Genomic DNA, 27,128 nt, shown 5'->3' on the forward strand with positions numbered 1-27,128 from the left:
TGCTTTTCTCCCCCGAGCTTAACTGTATTCATGTCATTATGGTCAACCCTACTTTGAGGAGGCATTTTTTTTTCCACAATCACTTTCTGAGTGTATGGGTCTGTTTAAGTTTTCTACTTCACTCTGTATAAGTAGGTTGTGTTTTTCTAAAAATGTATCCATCTCCTCTAGATTTTCAAATTTGTTGGAGTACAACTCTTCACAGTATTCTGTTATTATCCTTTTTATTTCCAGTGGTTCTGTTGTGACACCACCCATGTGGTTTCTTATGAGTGTTATTTGTGTCTTCTCCGTTTTTTCTTTTGTTAGGTTTGCCAATGGTTTGTCAATTTTATTAATCCTTTCGAAGAACCAGCTTCTTGTCTTGTTGATTCTTTCTATAGTTTTTCTGTTTTCTATCTCGTTTATTTTATTTTTTAATTTCTTTTCTTCTGGTGACTGTAGGTTTACTTTGCTGGTCTGTTTCTAATTGTTGGAGATGCTGTGTTAATGTGTTGATTTTGGTTCTTTCTTCTTTTTGGATGTGTGCATTTATAGCAACAAATTGTCCTCTCAGCACTGCTTTTGCTGTGTCCCAAATTTTTTGATATGCTGAGTTTTCATTCTTATTTGTTTCTAGGAATTTTGTGAATTCACCTTTTATTTGTTCTCCTACCCAGTAGCTTTTCAGCAGGATGTTATTCAGTTGCCATGTATTTGACTTTATTTCCTTGGTCTTCCTATTACTGATTTCTAATTTTGTAGCATTGTAATCTGAGAAGATGCTGTGTAGTATTCTGATGTTTGTAAATTTATGGAGGCTTGTTTTGTGGCCTAACACATGGTCTATTCTGGAGAATGCTCCATGTGCACTGGAAAAGAATGTGTATTGTGCTGTTGTTAAGTTGAATGCTTTGTATGTATCTATGAGGTCAAGTTGGTTGATTGCATTGTTTAGTTTCTCTGTGACTTTGTTAAATTTCTTTCTGGCTGTTCTATCCTTTTTGAAAGTGGAATACAAGCTGGGCCAGATTGTAGATTTGTCTATTTCTTTCTTCAATTATATTAGGCTTTACATATTTTGGGCTTCTTTCATTGGGAGTGTAGATATTTTTTATGGTTATGTTTTCTTTTTCAGTTGACCCTTTAATCGTGAGATAATGTCCTTCTTTATCTCTTATGCTAGTTTTTGCCTTAAAGTTTGTTTTATCAGAGATTAGTATTGCCACTCCTGCTCATTTTTCATTGCAATTAGCTTGGTATATATTTTTTCCCCATCCTTTAACTTTTAATCTGTTTTTGTCTTTGTGTGTAAGGTGTGTCTCTTGAAGGCAGCATATTGAAGGACCTTGTTTTCTTATCTATTCTGGCACTCTTTGTCTCTTGACTGGTGCATTTAATCCCATTGAATTTCAATGTAATTATCAATTGTTGTTGATGTTAAGTGCCGTGTGGATTCCTACCCATAGAGACCCTATATAGGGTTTCTGAGGAGCATTTGGTAAGCTTGAATCTCCAACCTTGCCGTTCAAATGGCTTTTGTTGTTGTTGTTGTTAGGTGCCAGCGAGTCAAATGGCTTTAGGTATGAATTAATTGCTGATGTTAATTGTGTAGGGATGCTGCTGGTTCCTTTGTTCTGCTTTCATGCTGAGTTCATGTTTTTTTGTGTTCTTTCTTGTCAGTTTCTTAACAGTTTTAATGTTTCCAAGTTCTTGGATTTTCATTTTCTCGATATGCTGTGAAGTATTCCTTTTCTTAGAGGTTATTTATATTCTATTAACTTTTCCCTCCATTTAAAGCAGTCTATCTTTTTCTGAAATCTACCTGATTTCTTCATCACCTGGATCTCTGTTCCCCTTCTTTCACACTGTAATTGCTTTGATCATAGACTGACTTTCCAGATCCTCTGAATTCGTTCTTGTAGTTTTGTTCTGTTCTGGACTCTTATCTGTCAATTGAGTTCTGGGTGGTGCTGCCATGTGTGCCAATCTCTGGTTGTTGTCTGTTCTTGTTGGTTCTCAGTCCAAAGAACTCCCTTTAGGATGTTTTGAAGTACTGGTTTGGCTTTGACAAAGTCCGTTAGCTTCTGTTTATTCTGGAATGTTTTGATTGCCAGTTTTGCTGGGTAGAGGATTCTTGGTTGGCAGGTTTTTTTCTTTCAGGGTTCAGTATATATCTCCCCATTGCTTTCTTTTTTTTTTTTTTTTTCAAGTATCGGTCTCTTCCTTTCACTCTCTCAAAAGAAAAAAATAAATAAATTACAGAAGACGGCAGCATTTCCATTGTCTTTTGGTTCCCGGATCCCTGCCCCCCATCCCCATTCCCTAGACCCATCCCTCCCTTTCCACCCCCACACACAAAAAAGAAAAAAAATCCCAGGAAAAAAATAAAAGCCACAGTTAGACCTTCCATTCATGTAAACCGGCAAAGAAAAAAGGTGGGGGTATGTGGAAGGCAGGGGGCCTACAGCGAAATTCCCCCACGTATCCCCCCAAAAACCACCTTTGAGGAAAAAAACAGAAAAAATAAATGAGAACTCAAGGGACATGGGGAGTTATGATGGGGCAGGGGGATCCCAGACCCTGCGCCTCAGGAGAGAGATGAGGCCTGCAGTCCAGTCTTTGTCCCTGCAGTGGGTACTCATTGGGGGGCCCCTGACTTCTGGAATGTGTGTGGGAGAAGATGGGGGAGGGCAGGTGGCCCCCAGAGGGTCTGTGTGTGCACTGGGGGCGGGTAGTTAGGGGTGTCCTAAGGAGCACCGACTCTGGACCAGGAGCCCGGCTCCCCCCAGATCCCAGGTTCTTGGGGTTTAGAAACCCATTCTGGGGTGCAGGGATACATGCAGAGGAGTTTTCCCCCTCCAATGGGCTGGATCCAGTTAGAAAGGAAATAAATAAGAATGGTGGGAGGGAGGCTGGGGGCATGAAGGGCTTGGGCAAATCAGTCCAGAGCAGGTTCCTGGGTGGCAGAGGCAGGTGAGTCCAGGCCAACTCAAGCAGGATCAGAGTCTCTCTCGGGCTGGAACCCAGTTGTAGGGGCCTGAGAGGGCCTCGATGACACGTTTCACCTTGTGGTAAATCTCCTCAAAGCTGTCACCCTCCACGATGGCTGAGAAGCACTCTGAATTCCTGCTCCAGCTTGGTGGCTCTGTTGAAGGCTTTGCGGGCTTGCTCCTCTGTGATCCTCTTGTTAATCTCTAGTATATTCTCCAGGAAGCGTGGGCGGATGAAGATGGTGATAGGGTGCAGGTGGTCCACCTGCAGCCGCAGCATAGCATTGGCTGAGACATCAAGGATGCAGTGCTTCCCCTGCTCTGCCACCTCAAACAGACTGGACGCTGGTCCCATACAGGTGGCGGTTGTACTGGCAAGCCTCGATGAACTTATGAACTTGAATATCCTTCTCCATTTTCTCCCGGGATGACACAAAGTGGTAGTCCCAGCCATCTATCTCATACTCCTGCTTGGGCCGTGTGGAATGGGGAACACAAGGTCCAAACTTGTCAGGGAACTTGGAGAGAAGGTTGTCATTTGCATGGTCCTTGGTGGGCCCAAGGATGATGATGGGGCACACATAGTGCACTTTGATCAGCGTCACCGTCTCATAGCTCAGAACCGAGTCTTCTCGACCCTGGGCTCCAGAGCTGGAGCCCCAGTCCTTGGCCTTTAACCAGGGCCACTCCCGTCGCTCAACCCGCCGTTTGCTGGGAACAAAGTCAATGTCGTCTGTCTCACTGTCAGAGTGGACACGTCGCGCCTGCCACCACTCCTCGTCACTAGCATCAATCACATGCAGCACATCCCCAAAGTGGAAGCTCAGGGCTTGGCTCAGGAAGCCGCAGTCCTTGGTCTTGTCCTAATCGAACAGGGTCCTGATATTGAAACCCCTTTTGGGGTTGCTCCGCAGGGAGGCTGTCCCTGAGCCTAGACTGTTATTCATAAGCTGTTCCCGAAGGTTGTGGATCTTGGCTTCGAAGTGGCTGTACTCTTCTGGCTTATACTGAGCAATGCTGGTGACTGTCTGCCCTGCGTTCTTCAAGGCAATGGCAGCCTGCTCATGGCTGGCATTGCAGAGGTCAACACCATTCACCGAGAGGATCTGGTTCCCCTTCCGCAGCTCCTCACTGAGGTCAGCAGGGCCCCGAGCCAGGATAAAGGAGATGAAGATGCCTTTGCTGTCCTCGCCACCCACAATGTTGAATCCCAGGCCCTTGGAACCCCAGTGGATCACAATCTGCCTTGTTTCTCAGGGAATGTCTTCCTCCCCTAGCAGGTCCTTGACCACTGGGGAGTAGCGCCGAGGGGAAGTGGGGGTCATGGCTGTGGGGTAGTCGGTGCCCAGGTAGCTGCTGTGACTGATCTCATTGTCTAGGTGCTGGGAATACGAGGTTGTGATGTCTGGGGGAGCATAGCTGTCACTCAGGTTGGCATTGCTGGGCTTGGCCACTTTTAGGTAGACAACATCATATGTATTTTTCAGGGCTGCCACGGATCCTCATGCATGACATCCTCCAGCTCCACACTGTTAACCACCAGGATCGTGTCCCCAATCTACAACCCCCCATCCTTGTGGGCAGTGCCCCCTTCGATGATCTTCGTTAAATAGATGCTATTATCTCCGGGGATGTGCTGGTTCCCTACACCTCCTGCAATGCTGAAACCAAGACCGTTAGGCCCCTTGATGAGCTTGATCTCCATGATCTTCTCAGCCAGGGGCTTCAAGCGCATGACATAAAGGCGAATGATGGAACCTGCCTCTTTGAGGGTCACCACTGGTGCTGAATGGGTCACCTCCCACACATCTACTTCCTTTACAAACAGGATGCTGTCATTGACCCTAAGGCAGCCATCCTGGGCTACAGTCCCTCCAGGAATGATCTTGGAAATAAAAATGAATGGGTCATCACCGATGTGGGGGTTGTCAGTGCCACCTGTGATGCTGAATTCCAGACCTGAGTTACCCCTTTCCAATGTGATCTTGTATTCCATCTCCCCCTCGGTCCCGTTTACCTGCAACTCATATCCAGGGACTTCTAGGTTGTCTGTGTTGACAATCACAGGGGGAGAATTGGCCTTGAGGGGGGAAAAGTGGGCGTGGCCCACGACCCCATGGATGGCCTCGAGATGGGACAAGTTCCTCTCCAACATGTGCACCAACTCGGGGGCCTCCCCATTGCTTTCTTGCCTGTATGGTTTCTGCTGAGAGATCAGAGCTTAATCTTTGTAAGTAACACTTCTGTTTTCCCTAACTGCTTTCAGAATTCTCTCCCTGTCTTTAATTTTGGATAGTTTGATTATGATATGTCGTGGTGATTTTCTTTTGAGGTCTATCCTTCCTGGCGTTTGTTAGCTTATTGAATGCTTATCTTCTAGTCTTTCAAGATGTTAGGGAAATTTCTTCCAGCAGGTGTTCGACTATCTCCTCTTTGGTTTTCTGTGATTCTTCCTGTTCTGGAACTCCAGTCACCTGTAGATTATTCCTCTTCATGTTGTCCCACATGAATTTTAGACTTTCTTCAGAGTTTTTCATTCTTTTTTCTGATTACTTTTCTATCTTAGCAGTATTGTGATATTTTTCTTCAAGCTCGCTGCTTCTGGCTTCCATCTCTTAAATTCTACTCCTTTATTCTTTCAGTGTATTTTCCATTTCTGATATTTTATTATTAATCATTTGGACCTCTTTTTGCAGGTTTTGAATTGTTCTCAGTGCTATTTCTATCTTATTTGATTGTTCCTGTAGCACTTTTCTGACTTCTTCCTTATTTTTCTCAACCCCTCTGTAAAGCATTTGAATGTACCTCAATATCATTCTCCTGAATTCTTCATCAGGCAGTTCCAAAGCCTGCCCTCCTTCCAATGGGAAATCTAGAACTACCTCCAGATCATTTGTTTCAGCTACTCTATCTTGTTTCTGGACATGAGCTGAGATCTTTTTTTGCCTTTTGGGCATATTCAATAATTAGGTGTATTTTCAATAATTAGATGAATGTATGTTGGTGTATTATTAAGCTTTTTTTATTGCCTCCTGGTAGATATGATCAGGAAATAGGCTTCCTTTTTCACTTTTCTTAGTATCAACTCAGAGTAATTTTAGCAAGTGTTGACTCTCTATCTGGTGTATAGCAGCTGGTATTGGCTCTTGCCCAGATGGTGGGATTTTATAGGGTGAGATTGTAGCTTGACTATGTAACCATAATTGCTGTCTCTCCTTGGGAAACATAGGGAGAAAAAGAGCCTCCTGCCAAGGTAAAAGGGGGACCAAAAGCAAACGAATAAAAAACCAGATTGAACACTAAAGTCTATAATTGCCACACACACAAAAAAAAAAACCTATAGCAAAATATGAGTAAGACTTTAACATCCTTTTTTCGGCTTCTTATCTTCAAGCCCATCTGAGAAATGTCAAGATGCTACCAGTTGCTCCTAATGACATAACTCAAGATTTCATTTTTGGCCTCTGTCCTTTTTTTGGCTGTCTCTCTCACCTTTCCTGAAGTCCACTCAGGTATTTCTCCTAGTGAGAAACAGCCCAAGGCTGGCCAGAGCCGTTTCTGAAGACCCTCTTGTTTTAAGCAGTTCCTGTTGATTCCTCCCTCTTCTTCAATTCTCAGCCCAGTGATCTTTGTTGAGCAGATCTATGGTCGTGCGTAGTAGTAGAACCCTTAGGGGATGAGGGGGTGTCCACTCGCTCAGGAACAACTCCCTCTAGTCACCGAAGTGTTGGTGTACAGACAGAGAGAGATAAATGAAGCAAAAAAAAAAAAAAGTTCACACCTTTATCTCTGAGGATCGGCCAGGCCCCTGTGATGATGGTGCTCTCTTGATCCTTTACTTGCTCAGTCCTGCTCAAGATGGCCACTCTAGTACCTGCCAGCAGCCGCAGATCAGAAAGCACCACCTTTTTTGCTTCTGCTACAAATCCAACCAGCAGTAAGCCTTTGATCTTTCTAAATATTCCTTTATATGTAGTTCAGGGTTCTGAGACCATCCTCTGAACCTGCTTTGCCTGGTATTCTGGATGAATGGGCTTTTGACCCTTATTCTATATGCCCTCATTGTACCCTTCCTGAGTGGTCATCTTTGTCCTGCACAAAACTAGAACCCTAGAGAAGGCTCAATCTGGTGGTCTGGCCCCCAACTAGCTTCCACTCAGAGTCTTTTTATTGCTCAGAGCCATAACAGAGCTGCCTGGAAACAGGGGAGGGAGCCAAAGAGGAGGGACAGGGATACTGGAAGGATGTAGGTCCAGAGAGAGAGAGAGGAAGTGGACTACGAAAATGTTGGGTGGGCCCATGTGGCCAGAGGCTTTTAACTACTGGCCAGGGAGGAAGTAGGGCTGAACAAGCCAGATAAGCAAAGCAGCTGGAGGCTGATCGCTCTTCCTAGACATATCCTATCTCTGCCTTGATTTTCTCTGGATACCTTCGGAGATAGGGAGCTCATTCACAAGAGAGACAGCTCAACCCTTCCTGGGAATGAATGGCTGTCCAAAAGTTTGGTATGAGATGATTTTCTGAGTCTTTGACATGGGTAAAAGGGTTGGATGAAACTGTTTGGGGAAGGGAAGGATTCTTATGTGCATCAGTACCTTACTAAAGACTGCGTCTGGATTCAGACAACCTGAATTCAAATCTTGGCTCTATCACTTACAGACTTGATGACTTTATCCCTCCAAGCCTGTTTCCTCTCCTTGAAAATGGTCAGAATAACAGGATCTATTTCATAGATTTGTGTACAAATTTCCTGGTGTGGCGCTTCAGGCTAATGCGCTAGACTGCAATGTCAGTTTGAACGTCAAGGTAAGCAGTTCAAGCTCACCAGATGCTCCTTGGAAACCCTATACAGGGTGGCTATGGGTCAGAACCTACTCAACAGCACTTAACAACAACAACGGAATAAAATGCCTGACACACAGTAGGTACAGAATAATATCTGCTGCAGAATGCTCTGAATGTGCCCCAAATGCACAAGTACTTTCCTATCTCTAATACTTCGTGGTGCAGCCAAAGGAGGAGACATGATTGTAACTTCTGCCTAGTATGCCTCACTGCCCACACCCGGCAAACTCCTATGAATCCCTCAAAGCCCTGCTAAGGTGAGTTTACTTTTTCTGGCCAAACCCTCATTCAGGGAACTATCAGTCTTAGGAGGGCGGGGCAGCTCCCATCCCCAGGGGGTCCTTGGTCGGAGATCTAGGGCAGGGATTTTTGGCCCAGAGCATTGAGTCATGATGTTGAGTTACCTGAATCCAGGGACATTGTCTGGTCCGTGGTAGGCGCGAGGTCAATGTTTGTTGAATGAATGAATGAACGAATGGTCAATTGAGGATCTCCAACTGAAAAGACCCAGGAGTCAACCAATTTCCTTGACACTTCCATCCCCAGATTATCATGAACTCAAAAGACCTGAGGGTATGAAAGCAGTGAAGGGGGGCTTCCGGGAGGGGTCTTCAGCCCTTCTGGCCCTCCCCCCTTAGGGGCGGGGCCAGCGCCTGGCGCGCCGCGCCCGGATTCGCCACGGGTGACGTCAGCGCGGCGCCGCAGGCGAGGCAGGCGGTGCTCCGGGCAGCGGGCTATGCGAAGATGGCGGCGGCGGCGGACTTGGGGACGGCCGAGGCTCCGTGCGCGCTGCTGCTCGTGGTGGGCGGCGAGTGCGGGCGCCCGGGCCTGCTGGCCTTCGTGTTGGAGGAGCTGGAGCGAGGTCGGACGCCGGGGGACCTGGGGATCTCGGGGGCGAACGCGGGCGGGGCCGGGGAGAATGTGTCCCTGGGGCTGCTGGGGGTCTTTGGGCGGGCGCGGTGATTTTGGGGCGCTGGTGCCTTTCCTATTTGGCCAAGGCGGGAGGCTGGGCACCGCGGAGGAAGCGGGGCCTCGGCACGGCCTGGGAAGGGGACACGGGCGGGGACATGGCCTGGCTGCGCAAGCCAAACGATTGGGCAATGTGGGCAACGGCCTTCTTTCCCGCCTGCAAGGCCCCCAGTGAAGGAAGGGAACGGAGGGGCGGGGCCGCCCTGAACCCATGGGTCACATCCCGGATTGTGGCGGCCCCGATGAGCCCTGGGTTCCGGGATACCCTAAAACCTCTCGCGTGGCAGCCACTACCCGGGACTCGCCCTTCCTGGGACCCCGGAATCCGTTATAAACGGAGTCTGCGACCTCACGTTACCCCATCTTAGGGTCCCTGCATGCACACACGCTAAGCCCGGTTCTCTGGGCCAAAGATCCCTGCCCTAGATCTCCGACCAAGGACCCTCTGGGGATCGGAGCTGCCCCGCCCTCCTAAGACTGACAGCAGGGGCGGGGCAGGGCAGGGCAGGGCAAGGCAGTGTGGGACACGCTGTGGGTGGGGAGGTTTGGGGAGATGGGAAAAAACCTAGGGAGCCTAGGATGTCCTTACCTGGATTTGGGGGGGACATCCTTGAGGCAGGGGGCAGGAAGGGCACCTTGGGGAGACTGGGATGGGAGCCCAGCCTGGGCCTCTAGGGCTCACTTTCCGTTGCTCCACTCAGTGCTAATTGGGGCGTGGGCAGTTGTCCTACCCTGGGGAGGTGAGTCATAGGTGTACCTGTAAGGTTCACCTGCATTCTCCTGGCACAGTGGGACTGGGAGCATCACATACTGATTCCAGAGGGCCTTTCTCCCCTGTCCCTTGGAAACCTCCTCATCTAACTGCCTATAAAGTGGGGTGGCAGGGCACACCTTGGTCCTTGTACCTTACCCTAGCTCACAGTATAATTCAGAACTGAGGCAAAAACCAGCAGTGCAACTTGTTAGGAGTGTGGAGAAGGACAAAAAAAGGCTTTAAGAACAGCGAGGCAGGGGCTTCTCAGGAGGAAAGCCGTTGAAAGATGAGCCCAGAAGGGCAGAGGGAGGGCAGTGGGGACAGCTGGTGCTAAGGCCCAGAGCTGGGAAGAGCCCTGCACTGGAGGAGTCGGACCCCAGGGGAGGGAGGATGGAGAGGTAAAAGAAGACATTGGTAGTAGGATGGGGGGTTTCGAGTGTTGTCTGTGAATTGCTGAGGTGCACCCCAGTCCTGAGACCCAGCCTCCCAACAGGTCGTGAGGGCAGTTCAAGGGGTAGGGTTTCATGAGGTTTTCAGGGTTGTGACCTTTCAGAAGCAGGCCTTTCTTCTGAGGTGCATCGTAGTGAGTTTGAATGGCCGTCTTTTGGCTAGTAGTCCAGTGCTTAACCATATGCACCATCCAGTTGCTTTCTGCGAACGGTGAAGTGCATAGGTACTGAGAGGTTGGTGGTTTGAACCTGCGGCAAGGTCAGTGGTTAACACCCACCAGAAAGATGAAATTGTCTGCTCCCATAAAGATTTATAGCCTTGAAAATCCTCTGCAGAGTCGCAGTGAGTTGAAATCGCGTTGACGTCAGTGTTTAAATTTAGTTTGGTTAGAGGCCCCTTGGAAGAAAGGCCTAGTGGTCTATTTCTGGTAACCACAGCCCTGAAAGCCCTATGGAATGCAGTTCTGCCCTGACCCAAGGGCTTGCCAGGAGCGCACACTGACTCCAAGGCCACAACCTGGGTGCTAGTTACTGAGCTAGCCCACAAACCTTCCTCCTGCTGCCCTCTAGGCATCCGGTCCTGGGATGTGTACCCCAGTATCTGCAACCTTGATGAACAGCTCAAAGTCTTCGTGTCTCGACACTCAGCCACCTTCTCCAGCATCGTGAAAGGTGAACCACCCAGCCCTTGTGCCCGAGTGTACACTCACCTATTCTCAGCAACCTCCAGGCAGGAGGTTTCCCTCATTTTCCAGATCGGGAAACCCGGATGTGGGGCCGAGCCAGGAGCCCTCCAGGGAAGTGAGAAGCTGCTAAGTGGGGGAACACCCATGTGGGCCTTCCACCCCGCCTTGTGCATAGTAGAGGAACCAGGAAGCAGTGAGATGAAAGAGGGGAGGAGTGTCGTCCCTGAGGATCTGGGGATAAGCTGGGGTGAGCAGGGCATACCATGAGTCACCCCAGCCCCCTGTCCTAGAGACCAGCTATTGAGTCACCCCCGGGCGCCGCAGAAGGGGAAGGAAGTGCCTGCTGCCTCATTGTCCCAGCAGGTCCTGGTGGCTTCCTGACCCCGTGTGTCTGGGGTGAGGAGCCTGGAAATCCCATTTTGCTCTGTATGAGCTTTTTGGCCATATGTGACTTTCTGTGACTCGGTTTCCCCCACCTCTGAAAAGGGGGGATTTGTGCTTCGTGATGGTAGTGATTAAGTGCCATCAAGTCAGTTTCTACTCGTAGCGACCTTATGATTTGTCAGTAGTTCAAGCTCACCAGCTACTCTTCGGGAACCCTATACAGGGTCGCTATGGGTCGGAACCAACTCGACAGCACTTCACAACAACAGCTTATCCTATAGTGTCACACCAGGACGCGTGTGCTTGGTTGTTATTGTTAGTGCTATAGAATGGGTTCCGACTCAGCAGCCCCGCACAGGGATTCTGAGGAGCGGCTGGTGAGTTTGAACCACTCACCTGGCAGTTCAAAGTGACCTGGCAGTCCAGTGCTTAGGTCAGTAGTCAGAGGCCAGCTTCTATGGAGCTTGGCCTCCGGAGCCCCAGGGTTTGGTGCACAGTGATTGGGCCCCTGTTCTCGGGGAACTAGCCGGGGTTCGAGTCTCAGAATTGGCCCTGCTGTCCATGTGGTCCACCCCACCCTACTGCACCCCTGGCCTCTGTGCCTAGCTCACCTTCACAGGCACTTCCTTGTGGGCCCTCCCCAGGCTCAGTGTCCCTGTCGGTAAGATGGGGTGAGGGTGGTAAGAGGTCCCTTTCTCACAGGCCTCTCTGGGCTCCGTGTCCCTGTCTGTAAGATGGGGTGATGGTGGTAGGGGTCCCTTCCTTGCGAGTCCTCTCCAGGCTTGGCATCCCAATCTGTAAGGTGGGGTGAGGGTTGGGTTCCTTCTTTGCGGGCCCCCTGGGCTCGACATCCTAGTCTGTAAATGGAGTGATGGTGGTGGGGGTGATAGCAGAAAGCAGTCATGGAGCAGCATGTGTGAGAGGGGGCAGGATAGCTCAGGGACACCTCCATCCCTCCTTATCCTGACCTGGATTGGTGGGGTTCACGTGGGGCGGTGGCATCAGCCCTGGCTCACGCCCCGGCACTCACAGGCCAGCGGAGCCTGCACCACCGTGGGGACGCCCTGGACACACTCGTCCTTCTCAACCCGTCGGACAAGTCGCTGTGTGATGAGGTACAGGGGCGTAGGTTGCTGGGACCCACTGCCTAAAACCCACTTCTTGACGACTCCCAGTGACAGCACCCCACCCCACCCCCAGGATGACGATGGGTGGGGTGGTGGCGAAGGAGTTGGGGAGCACTTCCAGCACAGACCCAGCAGGTGTGGAGGTCTGAAGGGGCACAGCTGCCTTCCAGGGGTCCCAGCCAGCGCCTGAACTGCTGACTAGTTAATGCTCCTGGCTTGAGGAAGTCAGGATCCCTCTTCCCATTCATTATCCGTCCGAGAGAGGAGCCGAACAGAGCCTCAGGACACCAATAGAGAACCTCTTGCAGACTCCTTTGGTCAGTATGCTCCCTGTGTTCCCTGAGGAGCTCTCAGTGTGGGTGAGACGAGTCAGACCCAGTCACTCCAGCCCCATGGTGTCTGGTGGGTTGAGGGAGCCCAGGAGAGCCATTAGAGCTGGGCTTGGTAGGATGAGTATGTGTTTCCAGGGAGGCAGGGCCCAGCGGGAGGCTGCCATCCCAGCTCCTGGTCAAGCTGTGACCTGGCTGTGCTGTGTGGTGGGGACAGGAAAGGGGATTATATGTTGATTTGGGGCTGGAGAGTTCCCTACACAGGAAGTAGGACCCCTAACTCTTCTCCGCCCCCCAGCTCCGGAATTTTCTGCTGGATCCTGCCCCTCACAAGCTGGTGGTACTAGCTGGACCCTGCCTGGAGGAGACCGGGGAGCTGCTGCTGCAGACGGGGGGCTTCTCGTCCCGCCACTTCCTCCAAGTTCTAGCGGACAGGGAGGTAAGATGCCCCCTCCCCACTTCCTGCCTCCATTGCCATCCTCCCCAACCACTCCTAGCTCTGAATCCTGATTCCTCCTGTCTGGGTGGGACAGGGATTGGGGGCACCCCTGGTTGTCAGGTGTCAGTCCCTTTATCTACTCAAAGGAACCGGGTTATAGTTTGGTCAACTTTCCAGAAGCCTAACAGTGAGGAGTCCTGGTGTGGCGCTGTGGGTTAATGCGTCAGACTGCAAAGTCGTTTGAACTGCAAGGTCGGCGGTTCAAGCTCACCAGCTGCTCCTTGGAAATCATATACAGGGTTGCTAGGGGTCAGAATCGACTCAACGGCACTTGACAACAACAGTGAGGAGCCAGACAGGCTGCTCAGTCTAGTTGGAGGAAAATGGGACTGTGGTAGACCAGTCACTGTGGGGGCTGTAAGGATGGGGATGTCTGGGTGGGTGAGTATCTGGAAGGGCACCGTGAAGGGAGCTGTGGCCCTGGACCAGGAAGGCATCTGAGGAAGAATGGGGAGAAAGGCAAGAGGGGAAGGTGAAATTGGGGTGGGGGACTGAATTGGGTTCCAAGGAGTGGGGAGCAGGTAGGGAGCCAGCTGGTGGTCCCCTGACTCCAGGTATCCCCTCAGATCGCGGAGCTCCTGGCCTCGGCACCCCCACCATCCACCCTGCCCACACTCACCATCACCTGCCCAACCTTTGGCAACTGGGCTCAGCTGGCACCCAACCTGCCAGGCCTGCTAGGTGCGCTCAAGCTGCGGCTGAACCCACCAGCACAGCTGCCGGCCTCCGAGGGCCTTCGTGAGTTCCTGGAGTATGTGGCTGAGTCGCTGGAGCTGCCCTCACCCTTCGAGCTACTGGAGCCGCCAGCTGCCGTGGGTTTCCTCAAGATTGCCCGGCCCTGCTGCTACGTCTTTCCTGGTGGCCTGGGCGACGCTGCCTTCTTTGCTGTCAATGGCTTCACCATTCTGGTCAATGGTGGCTCAAGTCCCAAATCGAGCTTCTGGAAGCTGGTGCGGCATCTGGACCGTGTGGATGCAGTGCTGGTGACCCATGCTGGCGTGGACAGCCTGCCGGGCCTCAACAGCCTGCTGCGGCGAAAGCTGGCTGAGCGCGAGGCAGCGGCGGCCAGTGGTGGAGGCGATGAGGGGCTGCGCAACCTCATCTCACCTGAGCTGGGTGTCGTGTTCCTGAACACAGGTGTGGCTGGGAACTCCGTGGTCCATGAGGCACAGCTGGTGCGCAGCGTGGATGAAGTGCGGCTGGCACTGGGCCTGCTGGCTCGCCTGGGCATCCCACCGCTTCCTCTGAGCCGAGGGCCACTGCCCACTGAGCCCACTGTGCTTTTCCAGAAGATGGGTGTGGGCCGACTGGACATGTATGTGCTGCACCCCGCCTCTGAGGCTGCCGGGCGCAGTGCCGACTGCACGCTGGCCTCGGCCTGCATCTTACTGGTGTGGCAGCCTGCTGGTCCCACGGAGAAGGTGGTGCGGGTGCTCTTCCCAGGCTGCACCCCTCCCGCACGCCTGCTCGAGGGCCTGGCCCGTCTGCAGCACTTGGGCTTCCTGCGAGAGCCCATCGTGACACCTCAGGACCTGGAGGGGCCGAAGCGTGCTGAGAGCAGAGAGAGCGTGGGCTCCCGGGACAGTGTGCGGGGCCGGGAGCGCCCTGGGACAGCCCGCAAAGAGACCCCACGTGCTGAGAAGGATGCCAAGCCACCCCTTCGAGAGGCCAAGAAGGACCCCAGACCTAGCACCCTGAGAACCCAGCCCCGAGAGGTGCGCCGTGGAGTCTCTGCCACCTCTGATGTCAAGAAGACCATGGTCCCAGGGTCAGCCAAGGCCCGGAAAGCACCTGAGATACCATGTCCAGCTGTGGAGAACGGGTCCCGCAGTCCCTCGAGCTTCCGCTGTGGTGAGGCCAGCCCCCCAGTGGTAGCGTGCATGTCCCCGGGGCCCCCACTGGCAGCTACACCCAGCCTGGAGCGCAGCCTAGAGCTGGCCGCTGGCGATGAGGGCTGCAGCTCGGAAGAGCAGACATTGGAGCTGCTGTCCACAGCCAGCACGCCGCAACTGCGCACACCCTCTCCTGCCGGCCCCAGACGTGGAGTGCCCGCTGAGAGTGGTGGGCGGCTGTCACTGAGCCCACTGCGGTCCGGAGAAGCGGTGCCCGATGCCTCGCCCACCGTAACCACGCCCTCACTGCCTGCAGAGGTGGGCTCCCCACACTCCACTGAGGTGGATGAGTCCCTGTCTGTGTCCTTCGAGCAGGCGCTGCCACCGCCCCCTGCCACTGGTGAGCCTGGGCTGAGCCTCCCCCTGCGAGGTCCCCGGGCCCGGCGCTCAGCCTCCCCACATGACGTGGACCTGTGTTTGGTGTCGCCCTGCGAGTTTGAGCACCGCAAGGTCATTCCTCCTGCTACTGCACCCTCCCCTGGTGGCTGCTCCAATGACAGCAGTGCCCGGTCCCAGGAGCGGGGCCCCGATGGCCCAGGGCCTGAGGAGACACCACCTACCTCCCTCAGTGAGTCCCTGCCCACTTTGTCTGACTCAGAGCCCCTGCCTGCCAGTGCTGGCCCTGCGGACTCAGATGATGAAGACACTGAGAGCCTAGGCGTACCTCCTCGCCGCCGTGACCCACTGTCTGCCCCACTCAAGGACCCCCACCCACTGCCTGCCCCTCCCGGTGTCTGCATGGTGGACCCCGAGCAAGCACGGCGGCTGGAGAGCCTTGGCCGTGCTCGGAAGCCCCTGTCCCGCACTGGCCCTGGGACTACAGGCCCCAAAGCTGCAGCGGTTGGCACTGCCAAAACGAAGGGTCTGGCCAGTGGGGATAGGGCCAGCCGGTCACTCAGCACTCGGAGTGAACCCAGTGACAAGACAGCCCGGATGCCCCTGACCAGAAAGGCCTCCGTGCCGAAGACAGCCACTGCTGCTCGAGGCCCACCAGGTGAGCACTAAAGGGGGCTAGATGTCTGTAGTGGGAGGGGGTGCGAGTCATGTCCTCCTGACCTCATTCCCCACTAAAGTGGCAGCGCTGACCTCAGCATTTAAGTGCCTACCTGCCCTCCCTGTGTCCAAGTGTAATGTGCAGCATGTCTCTAATGAACGCTGTTAGGAAGTAAGCTAGAAAAACAAATTTTCACAACATATAGTTGGTTCTTGTTATTCACAGTCGTGTCTTCCAGAAGTTGAGGCAGTGCTGTTCAATAGTGGAATCCTTGCCTTTTGTGGGTAGGACCCAGGTTCGGTTCCAGCCAGCATATTTACCTGTAGCCACCCCCTCGTCTTTCTGTGGAGGCTTATTCTGCAGAGCTTCCAAACTAAGATGAACTAGGAAGAAAGACCTGTCCATCTCCTTCCAAAAATCAGGTGATTGTGGAGTTGGCACAGGACCAAGCAGGTTTTCGTTTTCTTGTGCTTGGGGTCGCTGCCCGTCACCAAGAGTTGGGGCCAATTGATGGCAGCTAGTGAGAGTGTTCTAGAAAGTCACCAGGAATGCTGGATTTGCAAGTACAGACCAGCCTTGCTGGACTGCAGCTGGGAACGTGCATGTCTATGAGCAGCCACAAACATATTGGTTTTGAGGTTACAAGTCAGTTTTAGCAAGCGGGTGAGTAGACTTGCATTTATGGTATTATGAATAAGGAAGGTCCACTGTGTCTATCTTAGGTGGTTTGTGCTGGGGTCCCCGACCCTTCCCTCAGGTCTGGTCGTTTGCTGGGAGGACTGAGCATCTGCTGCTTTTTCACTGGGAGAGGACACATTGCAATTAGAACAGGACAGCTGCACATGGGGTGGAATCTGGGGGAAGCAGTCCCAAACTTCTGGTGTCCTCTTCCCAAAGTGCCACCCAAACGTGCTGCCGTCACATTGCTTGTGCCTTGCATGGACCCTGTGTGTGCCAGTAGAACTGTGGGCCCTGTGCTCCTTCCGTTTTCTTGGCTGTCATCTTCATGGAAGCAGATCACTAGACCTTTCTTCTGTGGTCCCTGGGATAACTCATGAATTGTTGTCTACCAAGGATGATGGTTCCTAGGGACTGCTCAACTCTGCCTGGTCCTTCCCAGAATCCTAGACCCTTAGAAGGAACAGATAGATATTCAAGTATAAGCCGCACTCGTGCACGCACTCTAAGCCCAGGGATTCAGTCTTACCGGCTCATGGAATGGTGGGAACCTTCCTAGGATCCACTTCCCCAGCTGCAGGACATGGACCACCCGGCCCAGCTGCCTTCTCAAGGCAGCAGTCTCAGGCCCGCTGTGTAATTAATCTCCCTTCTCACCAGAAACCATTGATGCCCAGTTGACTCCTACTCGTGGTGACCCGACATGTCTAGAACTGTGTTCCATTCGGTTTTTGGTGGCTAATATTTTTGGAAGTAGGTCAGCAGGCCTTTCTTCTAAGGTGTCTCTGACTGGACATGAGCCTCCATCCATTCGGTTAGCAGCTGAGCTTGTTAACTCTGTGCACCACCCAGGGAGTCCTTTCTGCTCCCCACTATCCCCTAGATAACATCACTTCCCCATGCAGCTAGCACAGAAAATCTTTAGATATGTTACACGGCGTTTTCCGGCCAAGCCTCAGAGCCTCCTGAGTGTTGCACCCACAGTGCCCGCTTGCCCACCCTGTCTCAGCTCCACACGGAGAGCTAGCCAGAGCAGTAACAGCAACGGCAGTAGTAACAGTAACATGATCTGCAATTACTAAACATTAGCTCTGGCCAGGTCCTCCTCCTGGTGCCCAGAGGGTGACCCTGAAAACAGGACCGAGTGGCCTGGTCTCCACCTGAGCTGCCGCCTCGTGTTCTCAGGCAGCTTCTGAGGAGGCAGCCTTGGGCTCCCAGGGCCTTGGGGGTTGGGGGTTTCCAGTACAATTTGTGGAGAGGGCAGCCTCCCAGGCATAGTGAAGAGGTATCCAGTTCATGGTCCTGGCTGCTTGGGCTGACTTGTTCCCACCACCTTGGATCACAAAGAGGTCAGGGTGGGTTTGGCCATAGGCCACTGTTTCCTGGCTGTTGGTCCACATTGTCCTCTGGTCCTGCGACTCCTGCCTCTTCCCCACTCCTCGCCAGTCAGCTGCTGCTGCCAGCAGACAGCTGCTCTGCCTGCCTCATGATGACGTCCTGTGGCTCCCTTCAGCCCTTGTCACTTCCCCAGGTTGAGAGACAGCAGGGCTGGGGGGTTCATTTGTTCTCTAAATGCCCACATCTGCCCCTATGTCCACAACTGAGCTGGGCGGCTTGTGTCCTAAAGCCAGCTGCGTCATGCCAACCAGTGATGATTGATTCTCTCGCCTTGGTGGGACCTGGCGGTTGTTTACCTCAAAGAGACACTGAGCTGAGGGCCTGGCCCAGCTGCCGGTGGCTTTGGCAGACTCAGGGGGCAACCACCTGTCAACATGCAGCCCACCCAAGCCTAGGTCCCTCCCACTGCTGGATCTGGGGGTGATCTGAGGTCACTGAGCCCGGGCCATGATGCACAGTCACATTTGATAAGTGCCTCTCAACCGAGTGGGTGATTGACTGGAAGCGGCAGTGTTCCCGGCCTGCAGCATCTGGGGCTCCATCTCGCAGACGTCCTCCTTCAGGCAGTCCTCCTTGATGGTGTCACCCTCTGCCCTTGGGGATATATCATAGCGCAGCCCAGGGTCCGGGCACAAAGGGGCAGCTGAGGGTGTTTGCCGAGTGAGGTGAGATGAGGGCACTAAGGTGGTTTCCAGGAAGGGCAAAAGGGAAGGACTACTCTGGAAGAAGTCTGCCTGGGAGCCTGTCTTGTCCCCATCCCTCCATCCTCGTCCTGCCCCTTTTCTCAGCCAGGTCCTCTCCCCTGTCTCTTTCCTTGCAGGCACAGCTGGCAGCCGTACTGGTGGGTTGGCACCCTCACCTGGCAATCCCATCTACCTAGATCTGGCCTACCTGCCCAGTGGGAGCAGTGCCCGGCTGGTGGACGCCGAGTTCTTCCGGCGGGTGCGTGCCCTGTGCTATGTCATCAGTGGCCAGGATCAGGGCAAGGAGGAAGGCATGCGGGCCCTGCTGGACGCGCTGCTGGCCGGCAAGCAGCAGTGGGGCCGTGAGCTGCAGGTGAGGGGCGCGGCCTCCCCCAGCATGGGATCCGGGGACCCCTCTTAGTCTCCTGGGGTGGGCAAAATGGAGTGTCTTAGAGAAGAGACATTTACTCTCCTGGTTCTGGCTCGGAATTTCCAGACCGAGGTTCGCCAGGCTGTGCTCTTTCTGAAGGTTCTGGGAAGGGTCCTCCAGAGTCCTTTAGTTTCTGGGCTCTCTGAGGGATTCTGGGCTTACAGCGGGGTGCTCATGACCTCTAAGCTCCTGTGTGTGCATCTAGATACCACTTGGGACAGGTTAGGGTTAGGACCCCTACTCCAGTGAGAGTCCTTGTTGATAACCAAAGAAAAACCCTATTTCCACATCAGGTGACAGTCACAGGCCCAGGACCATCTCCCCATAGCAGTGCCCCTGGGAACAACCAGTGACAATAACTGCTATCTGTAGTCTCTGGAGCCCTTACCTACCCCACAGGCAGGAAAGGGGCTCAGTGGTCAGGCCCCAAGGGCAGACATAGGTTCTCATCCCACCCTGGGATGGAAGGGGGCTGGTGCCTCCACATTGAGAGCTGGGGGACAGTGAGGTGTGGAGTGTCTGCAGGGCTAGGGAAGTGGAGGGTTCACCACAGGATTGGGGGGCTGTGGTCATCCTCAGGGGATACAGGGAGACCGAGGCTGGGACCAAGGTACGCTGACCGGACACAGTGTTGAATGGGGTTTCCAGAACCTTGCTCAGATGCTGCTCCTTTTTTACTCCAGGAGCAGGGCATAGGCATGTGTGGTGCTCTGGGGGAGGCTAGGGACTCTGGGGACAGGGAGAAGACCACTGTGGGTGAGAAGGGGCCAAATGATGAGCTCTAAGGTCAGAGAAGAGACCTGAAGGGCATCAGATGTCATGTGGCCTCTGGGCAGGGGGCAGGTGGTCCCCCTCACCATTGTCATGTGTCCCCTGCAGGTGACCCTGATCCCCACTTTTGAGTCGGCGACCATGCATGAGTGGTACCAGGAGACACATGCAAGCCAGCAGGCGATGGGCCTCACAGTGCTGGGCAGCAACAGCACAGTGGCCATGCAGGACGAGACCTTCCCTGCCTGCAAGGTGGAGTTCTAGTCCATGCCCTCCCTCAGCCCTGCCCCCACACTCCCACATTCCCTGCTCTGCCACTGCCTGAGAACTCACCTGTCACAAATAAACCGTGTGTTTACTTCACCATGGCCTCCGTTCCTTCACAATGTGGGCCCACGTCCATTTCACAGAAGGGGAAAATTGAGGCTGTGAGGGCAGTATCTTTCAGAGCTAATATCCGTTGGAGTAGGATAAAGCACTGGACTGCATGGTCAGTGGTTCAAACCTACCAGCCGCTCCTCAGAAACCCTATACAGGATTGCTATGAGTCAGTGCTTAACAACAACAATAATCCACTGGGCAGGGGAGAGCGCCTCCAGGAAGCTCTGAGGCTGACTGGCTGTCACCTTCCCAGTCTCTTGACCTAGGTCACACAAGTCAGCTGGTGGCTGAGGTGAAGTTTGATCCCTTATCTCTCTTGTGTCCAAAGCCATAAAACAAAACGTTACTCTCTGTCTTTAGGCAGACTCCATGCTTGAGGAAGAAAAAATATCAAACTACATAGAAAGGTTTTAAAAGGGAGCTGGTCAACCCCTCCTGAACCCAGAGACTTTTCGTAGTGGGCTTAGTGGGACCACCAGAAAGATGTGTCACCTCCTCACTTCAGACCTGTGCCTGGCACCTCTGGAAAAAGAGTTTTTGTTGCTGTGATTACGTTGAAGCTCTGGAGCTGACACCATCTGGATTATATTTCTTGTTAATTGCATCGAGTTGATTCTTTACTCTCGGTGACCCGGGTGTCACAGACTCAGACTGACAGTTGCTCCAGAGGCTTTTCTTGGCTGTGATCTCAGAAGCAGATGGCCCGGCTTTTCTTCCCCAGTACCACTGGTTGGGTTCAAACTGCCAACCTTCAGGTTAGCACCAAGCAGAAAACATTTGTACTGTTTTTAGGGACCTGATGAAAGAAAACACCAAATATGTAAAAATGAGGAGGAGGGTGTCAGCATCTGATCCCCTTTGACTTCACAAGGTGGGAGGAGGATCAAGATCAGCCTCAGGTCAGTTACCATGAGGCAGCAGTCAGACATGCTTCTACCCTCCAACCTTTGTACCTGTTCGAACACCACCTGCCCCTCCCATGACACCCTACCTCTCTACTGGGTTTAATAAATGCATTGCAGTGGTCACACCTAACTCACAGACATACAATGAGGGACTTATTCGGGATATTGTTAAGTGCTGTTGAGTTGATTCTGACTCAGGGTCTCTGAGAGCAGCTGATGGGTTTGAACTGTTGACTTGTGGCTAGCAGTCCAGTGCTTATCCTACAGTGCCACTTCTGGGTTCAGTTAGGGAAGTGTTAACTGCTGCCGAGTTGGTTCTGACTCAGCAACCTTGGGTAGGGTTTCTGAGCAGCGTGTGGGTTTGAACCTCCGACCTTGTGTTGCTGTGCCATGCCAGTGCAATTTGGGATCAGAAACAACTCAGGAGACAGTTCAGGCTGCTGCCTATCAGCTGTGCCTGTAGGCAGACCTCTCTCTGGCCCTTAGCCACTGACCTGCTTAGGCAAGTGTTACAAAGTTGTTTTAGGGCCAGTGGTTCAAGCTCACCAGCTGCTCCTTGGAAACCCTATACAGGGTCACAATGGGTCAGAATCAACTCGACAGCACTCAGCAACAACTCTGCCTGAAGGACCTCTGTGGGTTGTCAATCTAGCTCCCTAACAAGTGTGCATAGACATCCCCCTCTGCCAGCAAGTGTCCTGGCTGAAGGCACACAGCTTTCTCACTCCAGAAGGCCACTGCTGTCTCATGTCTCACAGGATGGCAAACTGACCAATCCCTCAGGGTTCCATGCACCTTATATTTTGCATGATCCCACCTCCAATCCTGGTGTGGCACTGTAGGATCAGCACTGGACTTCAAACCACAGGGGGCAGTTCAAACTTACTGGTTGCTCCTTGGAAACCCTATACAGGGTCACTACGACTCAGAACCGGCTCAATGAAGGTTAACAACAACACACCCACAGTATGTGACTAGTGAGTTTGAACTGCTGACCTTGTGGTTCAAACCAACTTTGCAGTCCAATGCTTTATTTTCCAGAGTTTTTTCCCACTGTTCATAAAAAATTCTTTCATATTCTTTTGTGATTTCATCTTTTGCTTTGAACCTTTTATCCATCTAGGATTTATTTTGGGAAAAAGGGCTGGGCTCATTGTGGTGCTGTGGGCTAATGCGCTGGTCTACAAAGTCATTTGAACTGCAAGGTCGGCAGTTCAAGCTCACCAGTCGCTCCTCAGAAACCCTATACAGGGTCGCTATGGTCCAGAACTGACTCAATGGCACTTAACAAAGATCAATTGATCAGACACCATTTGCTGATTTGAAATGCCCCCTGCCACTTGAATAAAAGCTGCAGTGCATCAACCTCTATCTCAGACTCCTTCTTTCTCCAGCCCACCTCTAGCTTTGCTGGCCGTTCGTCATCTGGCTGTTTTAATTAGTGTAGCCTTGGAATCCCTGAATAATGCAAATAGTGAATGTACTCAACTGATAACCAAAAGGTCGCAGGTTTGAATCTACCCAAAGTCACCTTGAAAAAAAGACCTGGAAATATGCTTCTGAAAAATCAGTTACTGGAAATTCCATGGAATCCCGCCACACAAGCCAGTGATCATGGAGCAGCTGATCGCCACCAGCATCTCCCAGGACCTGTTCCATGACGTGAGCAAGAACAATATTGCGGAAAATCTCTTCTTCTCTCCCTTCAGCGATGGCCATGGTCGTTTCTGGGTCCCTAGGTAACACTCCAGCACATCTCTGAAAGACGCTTCATTTCGATAAGTTTCATTGGCGATTTCAGAGTCTGAATGCTGATATCAACAAACGTGGCACTTCCTACATTCTGAAAGTCGTGCAATTGTTATGTGGAGAGAAAACCTATGGCTTCCTTCCTGAGTTCTTATCATCAACTCTTCAAATGTATGGGCCTGGCTTGGATTTCTAGTCATTGTGGAATTCCAACATGAGTCTGAGAAGGTGAAGAAGGAGATAAACCAGTTAGTCAAAGATAGGACAGGATGGAAAATTCCAGAACCATTGGCTTCAGGTGTGGTTGACAGCATGACCAATCCTGTTGTTGTTAAGTGCCGTCGAGTCGGTTCCAAACCCTGTATAGGGTTTCCGAGGAGCAGCGGGTGAGCTTGAACCACCCACCTTGCAGTTCAAACCAAAACTGCAGTCCAGCATATTAGCCCAGAGCATCACACCAGAACTCCATGAATAAGCCACTACTGGTGAATGCCATCTATTTCAAAGAAAACTGGAAGGAGAAATTCATGAAAGAAGCCACAACTGATGCTATATTCAGACTGAATGAAAGACACAAAAGAGTGAAAACGATGTATCAGAAGAAGAAATACCTATATGGCCATATCCAGGAACTGAAGACAAGGACCTCAGCAAGTTCATCCTACTGCCAGATGACATTGAAGTTGACTCCACAGGTCTGGGGAAGACTGAAAATCTGAGTGAGTGAACCAAGCCTGAGAATCTGGATGTCATTGAGGTCGATGTCAGCTTGCTCAAACTTAAGCTGGAAGACAGCTACAACCTCAACTCCCACCTTGCCAGCCTGAATGTGCAGGACCTCTTTAATAGTAGCAAGGCTGATCTGTCTGGCGTTCCAGGGGCCAAAGAGCTTTTCATATAAAAAATTGCCCATACCAAAATGGGGGGTTGGGGGAAAGGGGCTATAAAGGTATGAAGTAACTGGCTTACAAGTTTTCTAGAGGAAGTTCCATTTTAGAGTGTGTGGGGGAAGGTAGAATCCCCACTGAATAGTTTTCATCTTGACTAAATGAGTCTGGTGAAAGGAGATGGGATAGGATTATTTTGATTCAACAGTAATTGTTATTATGACTAATTGCAATGGTCTCAACTGTAAAGGTAGAAGATACTTAACAAAATGTGGGGAGTAATTAACTTTATATTCCAAGAACAGAGGACCCTCGGACCATCAAGGGAGAAGAGCACAAGTGGCATGTGGGACCCTATCCAGAGAAGCAGCAACACCAGAGATGGAGGCAGACATAAGGACATGGAGAGAGAGAGCAGCTGAGGACTCTAGACTCATGGAAAAAGAAAGACCGAGTGCTGGCGGCCAGGAGGCAGGCTTACAGAATGTGCCCTTGGGTTCCTTAAACCAGTATATATTCTTGCATGGTTTTGTGTACATAAAAAACAAACTGCCCCCAAACCAATGAAGGAGTGGTGGGTTCCTAGAGCGCTTGTAACCCAGCTTGTGGAACAATGGGTTACTTTTATGCGGCCTTTCTCACCATGTTCTGCCACCAGATGATGGGTTGTTGTTGTTATGTGCTGTGGATTCGGTTCCAACTCATAGCAACCCTGCCCAGGGTTTTCGAGGCTGTAAATCTTTACGGGAGCAGAAAGCCTCATCTTTCTCCCACAGAATGGCTGGTAGTTTGAAACTGCTGACCGTGAGGTTAGCAGCTCAATTTGTAATCACTACGCTACCAGAGCTCCTTTTAGATGATGGGTTGTTGTGAAGTGCCATTGAGTCAGTTCCTACCATAGCGACCCTGTATAGGGTTTCTGAGGAGCAGCTGGTGACCTTGAACTGCCAACCTTGCAGTTCAAATGGCTTTGCAGTCTGGCACATTAACCCACAGTGCCATACCAGGACTCCAAATAAGGTGCTTGTTGCCTACCATGGGGATCGGATACGAATAGAAAGAAACGAATGGTACCCTTGTTGGGGTAGAATCATACAAATAATGTGTACGGAGAGGATTGGTCAGTTATGGCTCATCTCTGAGGTGGAAATGGGGGACCTCAGCACCACAAAGAAAGAAGAGCCAGGAACAAAGCGCACAGTGACCCCGGGCCCCTGTTCTGAGAACTTCCTAGACTCAGATGACTGAGAGCGCTAACACTGTAGATAGCACAAGATGGCAAGGACAACAGAGAACCAACAGCAGCAGAACCGGGACACCAACAGGAGATGACAAAGCAATAGAGTTGACCACCCTTGGGTAGGAGGCTTGGTGAAAAGGAGTGCCTCTGAGCTCACCAACCCAGTGAGTTAGAGAACTGAGCACCTTCAAGACAAGGCTTACTGGTGGAGTGGGGTGCCACTGGGCACTTACCAATAGAACTGAAAGAGCTTTGTAACACTTGCCTGAGCAAGAAAAGGTTGGGCTGACCCAAGACAAGAGACCAAGGAGAGAAAGACATGCCCATGGGAATAGCCATGAAGCTGTCTCAACTGAAGAACTGTATCCTGAGTTGTTCCTAATCCTGAATTGTAACCTGTTACTTCCCTAGTAAACCCCATGATCATTACCTAACTAAAGTCCTACAAAATCACACCACCTATGCCTGCGATGGGGACCATTTGAATCTCCAGTGTCCTTGGCATTCTACGATAAGTGTTCAATCAGCATTTTATGGGCAAGATGACCAAACATGTAGCTCCCAGCAACCGGTATCCCAGAGGAAAGACAGCCTACCTTGTTCAGCTGCAGAAGGTGGTGAATGAAGGCTAGAACCGGTGAGCCTGCCACCTCCTGGTCAATAGCGCTGTTTTGGGACCTGACCTTTGCCCAGGAAGCAATAAATACCTCCTGGTCTCCTTTAAAATGCCAACCTAATTAAAAAACAAAACTGTGTGTGAAGACCAGGTGCTGAAACTGTACTGCCATTAATCCAATTTCTCAACATCTATTGAGCAACATATGACAGGAAGACCAAGGAGAAGGACATCCGTTCCGCAGATGCAGAGCATCTCCCTGCGACTGCTTGTCTTATTCCGCTTTGCAAGTGTTATCCAGGAGATGCTATGGGAAGCAGAGATGCAAAATCGTTGTCAACAATCACCATTTTGGAAGCCCCTGTCTGCCAGGAGTGAAAAATACCTCACCATTACCTATGCATGTGTTCCCCAAAATATCCTCACAGTGATTGATCCAGCTGTTGCAAATCTAGAACCTTCTTTGAAGAAAAAAGAGTTAATATGGTATAAACTTTGCCCCAAGTGAATCAAAGATTCTGAGGAAAGATGAAATCATTGTTAGCAACTCTCTGGCTGCGTTTGCTTACATCAGACCCCATCCTGAGAGAGCCACCCTGCTGTTTGTATCTAGTCTCTGCATTGGCCTGGTCCTCACATTGCATGCCCTGGTTATCAGAGTGTCCTGCACCAGGGATTTACAGGAGATACAGCTGGGGACGGAGCATCTGGTGCCAGGGAGTGACAATGCTGAGGAAGACAGTGAGGATGGAGAGGAGGAGGAGGGCTCCTCAGACTCAGATTTTCCAAGGGAGCTGTCAGGGTTTTGTAGGACTTTGTATCCCATCTACAGTTCCATAGAGGTTGTGGAGCTAGCAGAAAGGATTGAGTGCAGAGAGCAAATCATTCAGGAAATATGGATGAGCAGTGGTTTGGACTCACTCCCAAGAAACATGAGTCAGTTCTACTGAAAACCAGGTGCATCTTGACGTGTTCACACTTTCTGAAGACAGAAGGATCCAGAATGCCCCTCCTGCTCTGTTTCACTTGTACCCTCTATGAAGGAGAATTTGTCATGTTATTCAAGACTGGTGAAGCCAGAAAGATACTAAAATGGACATTTCAAATGTTTATAACACATTCCAAAATAAATTAGGAGAGAGGAAACAAACAAACAGAATAGAAGCAAATACTGTTAATTGATGATGCATGGAGGGGATTGTAATCATTGCAATGAAACACAATGTGTTATGATAGGACAACAAACAAGATGGCAGATTGGGTGGACGTATAGCAGAGAGCTCCGCCAACAACAACACAGAATACCTGACCAAGCAGGTTCAGTGGCTGGTCCCAGAACTCTGAACCGCATATAAAGGAATACTTAGAAGGTTGGAAGTCTCACAGCTGGGGGAATCTGTGGCAGAAGCAAGAAATCTATTGCTTTCTAGTCTGGGCTGCTCGGCTGCGCCAGGAGCCGCCATTTTGGGTGAGACCATGTGGGGGAAGGA

General features: G+C 51.5%; 1 protein-coding gene and 3 pseudogenes across 1 annotated transcript; 3 read left to right on the plus strand and 1 right to left on the minus strand.

Moving 5' to 3' along the window:
• Window positions 1-2,981: 2,981 nt before the first annotated feature.
• LOC102837439 lies at window positions 2,982-5,136 on the minus strand (annotated as a pseudogene).
• A 3,425-nt stretch (window positions 5,137-8,561) lies between these two features.
• MAP1S (microtubule-associated protein 1S) lies at window positions 8,562-20,124 on the plus strand. Its single transcript, XM_006876286.1, has 7 exons — window positions 8,562-8,679; window positions 10,560-10,661; window positions 12,092-12,174; window positions 12,814-12,954; window positions 13,581-15,900; window positions 18,797-19,032; window positions 19,969-20,124. Exons 1-7 carry the CDS (start codon window positions 8,562-8,564, stop codon window positions 20,122-20,124), a joined length of 3,156 nt encoding a protein of 1,051 aa, XP_006876348.1.
• Window positions 20,125-22,760: 2,636 nt separating this feature from the next.
• On the plus strand, window positions 22,761-23,850 carry LOC102820371 (annotated as a pseudogene).
• LOC102820748 lies at window positions 23,847-26,588 on the plus strand (annotated as a pseudogene).
• Window positions 26,589-27,128: the final 540 nt, after the last annotated feature.

This window comes from Chrysochloris asiatica, unplaced genomic scaffold (assembly GCF_000296735.1).
Source record: "Chrysochloris asiatica unplaced genomic scaffold, ChrAsi1.0 scaffold00374, whole genome shotgun sequence".
Taxonomy (NCBI): Eukaryota; Metazoa; Chordata; class Mammalia; order Afrosoricida; family Chrysochloridae; genus Chrysochloris; species Chrysochloris asiatica.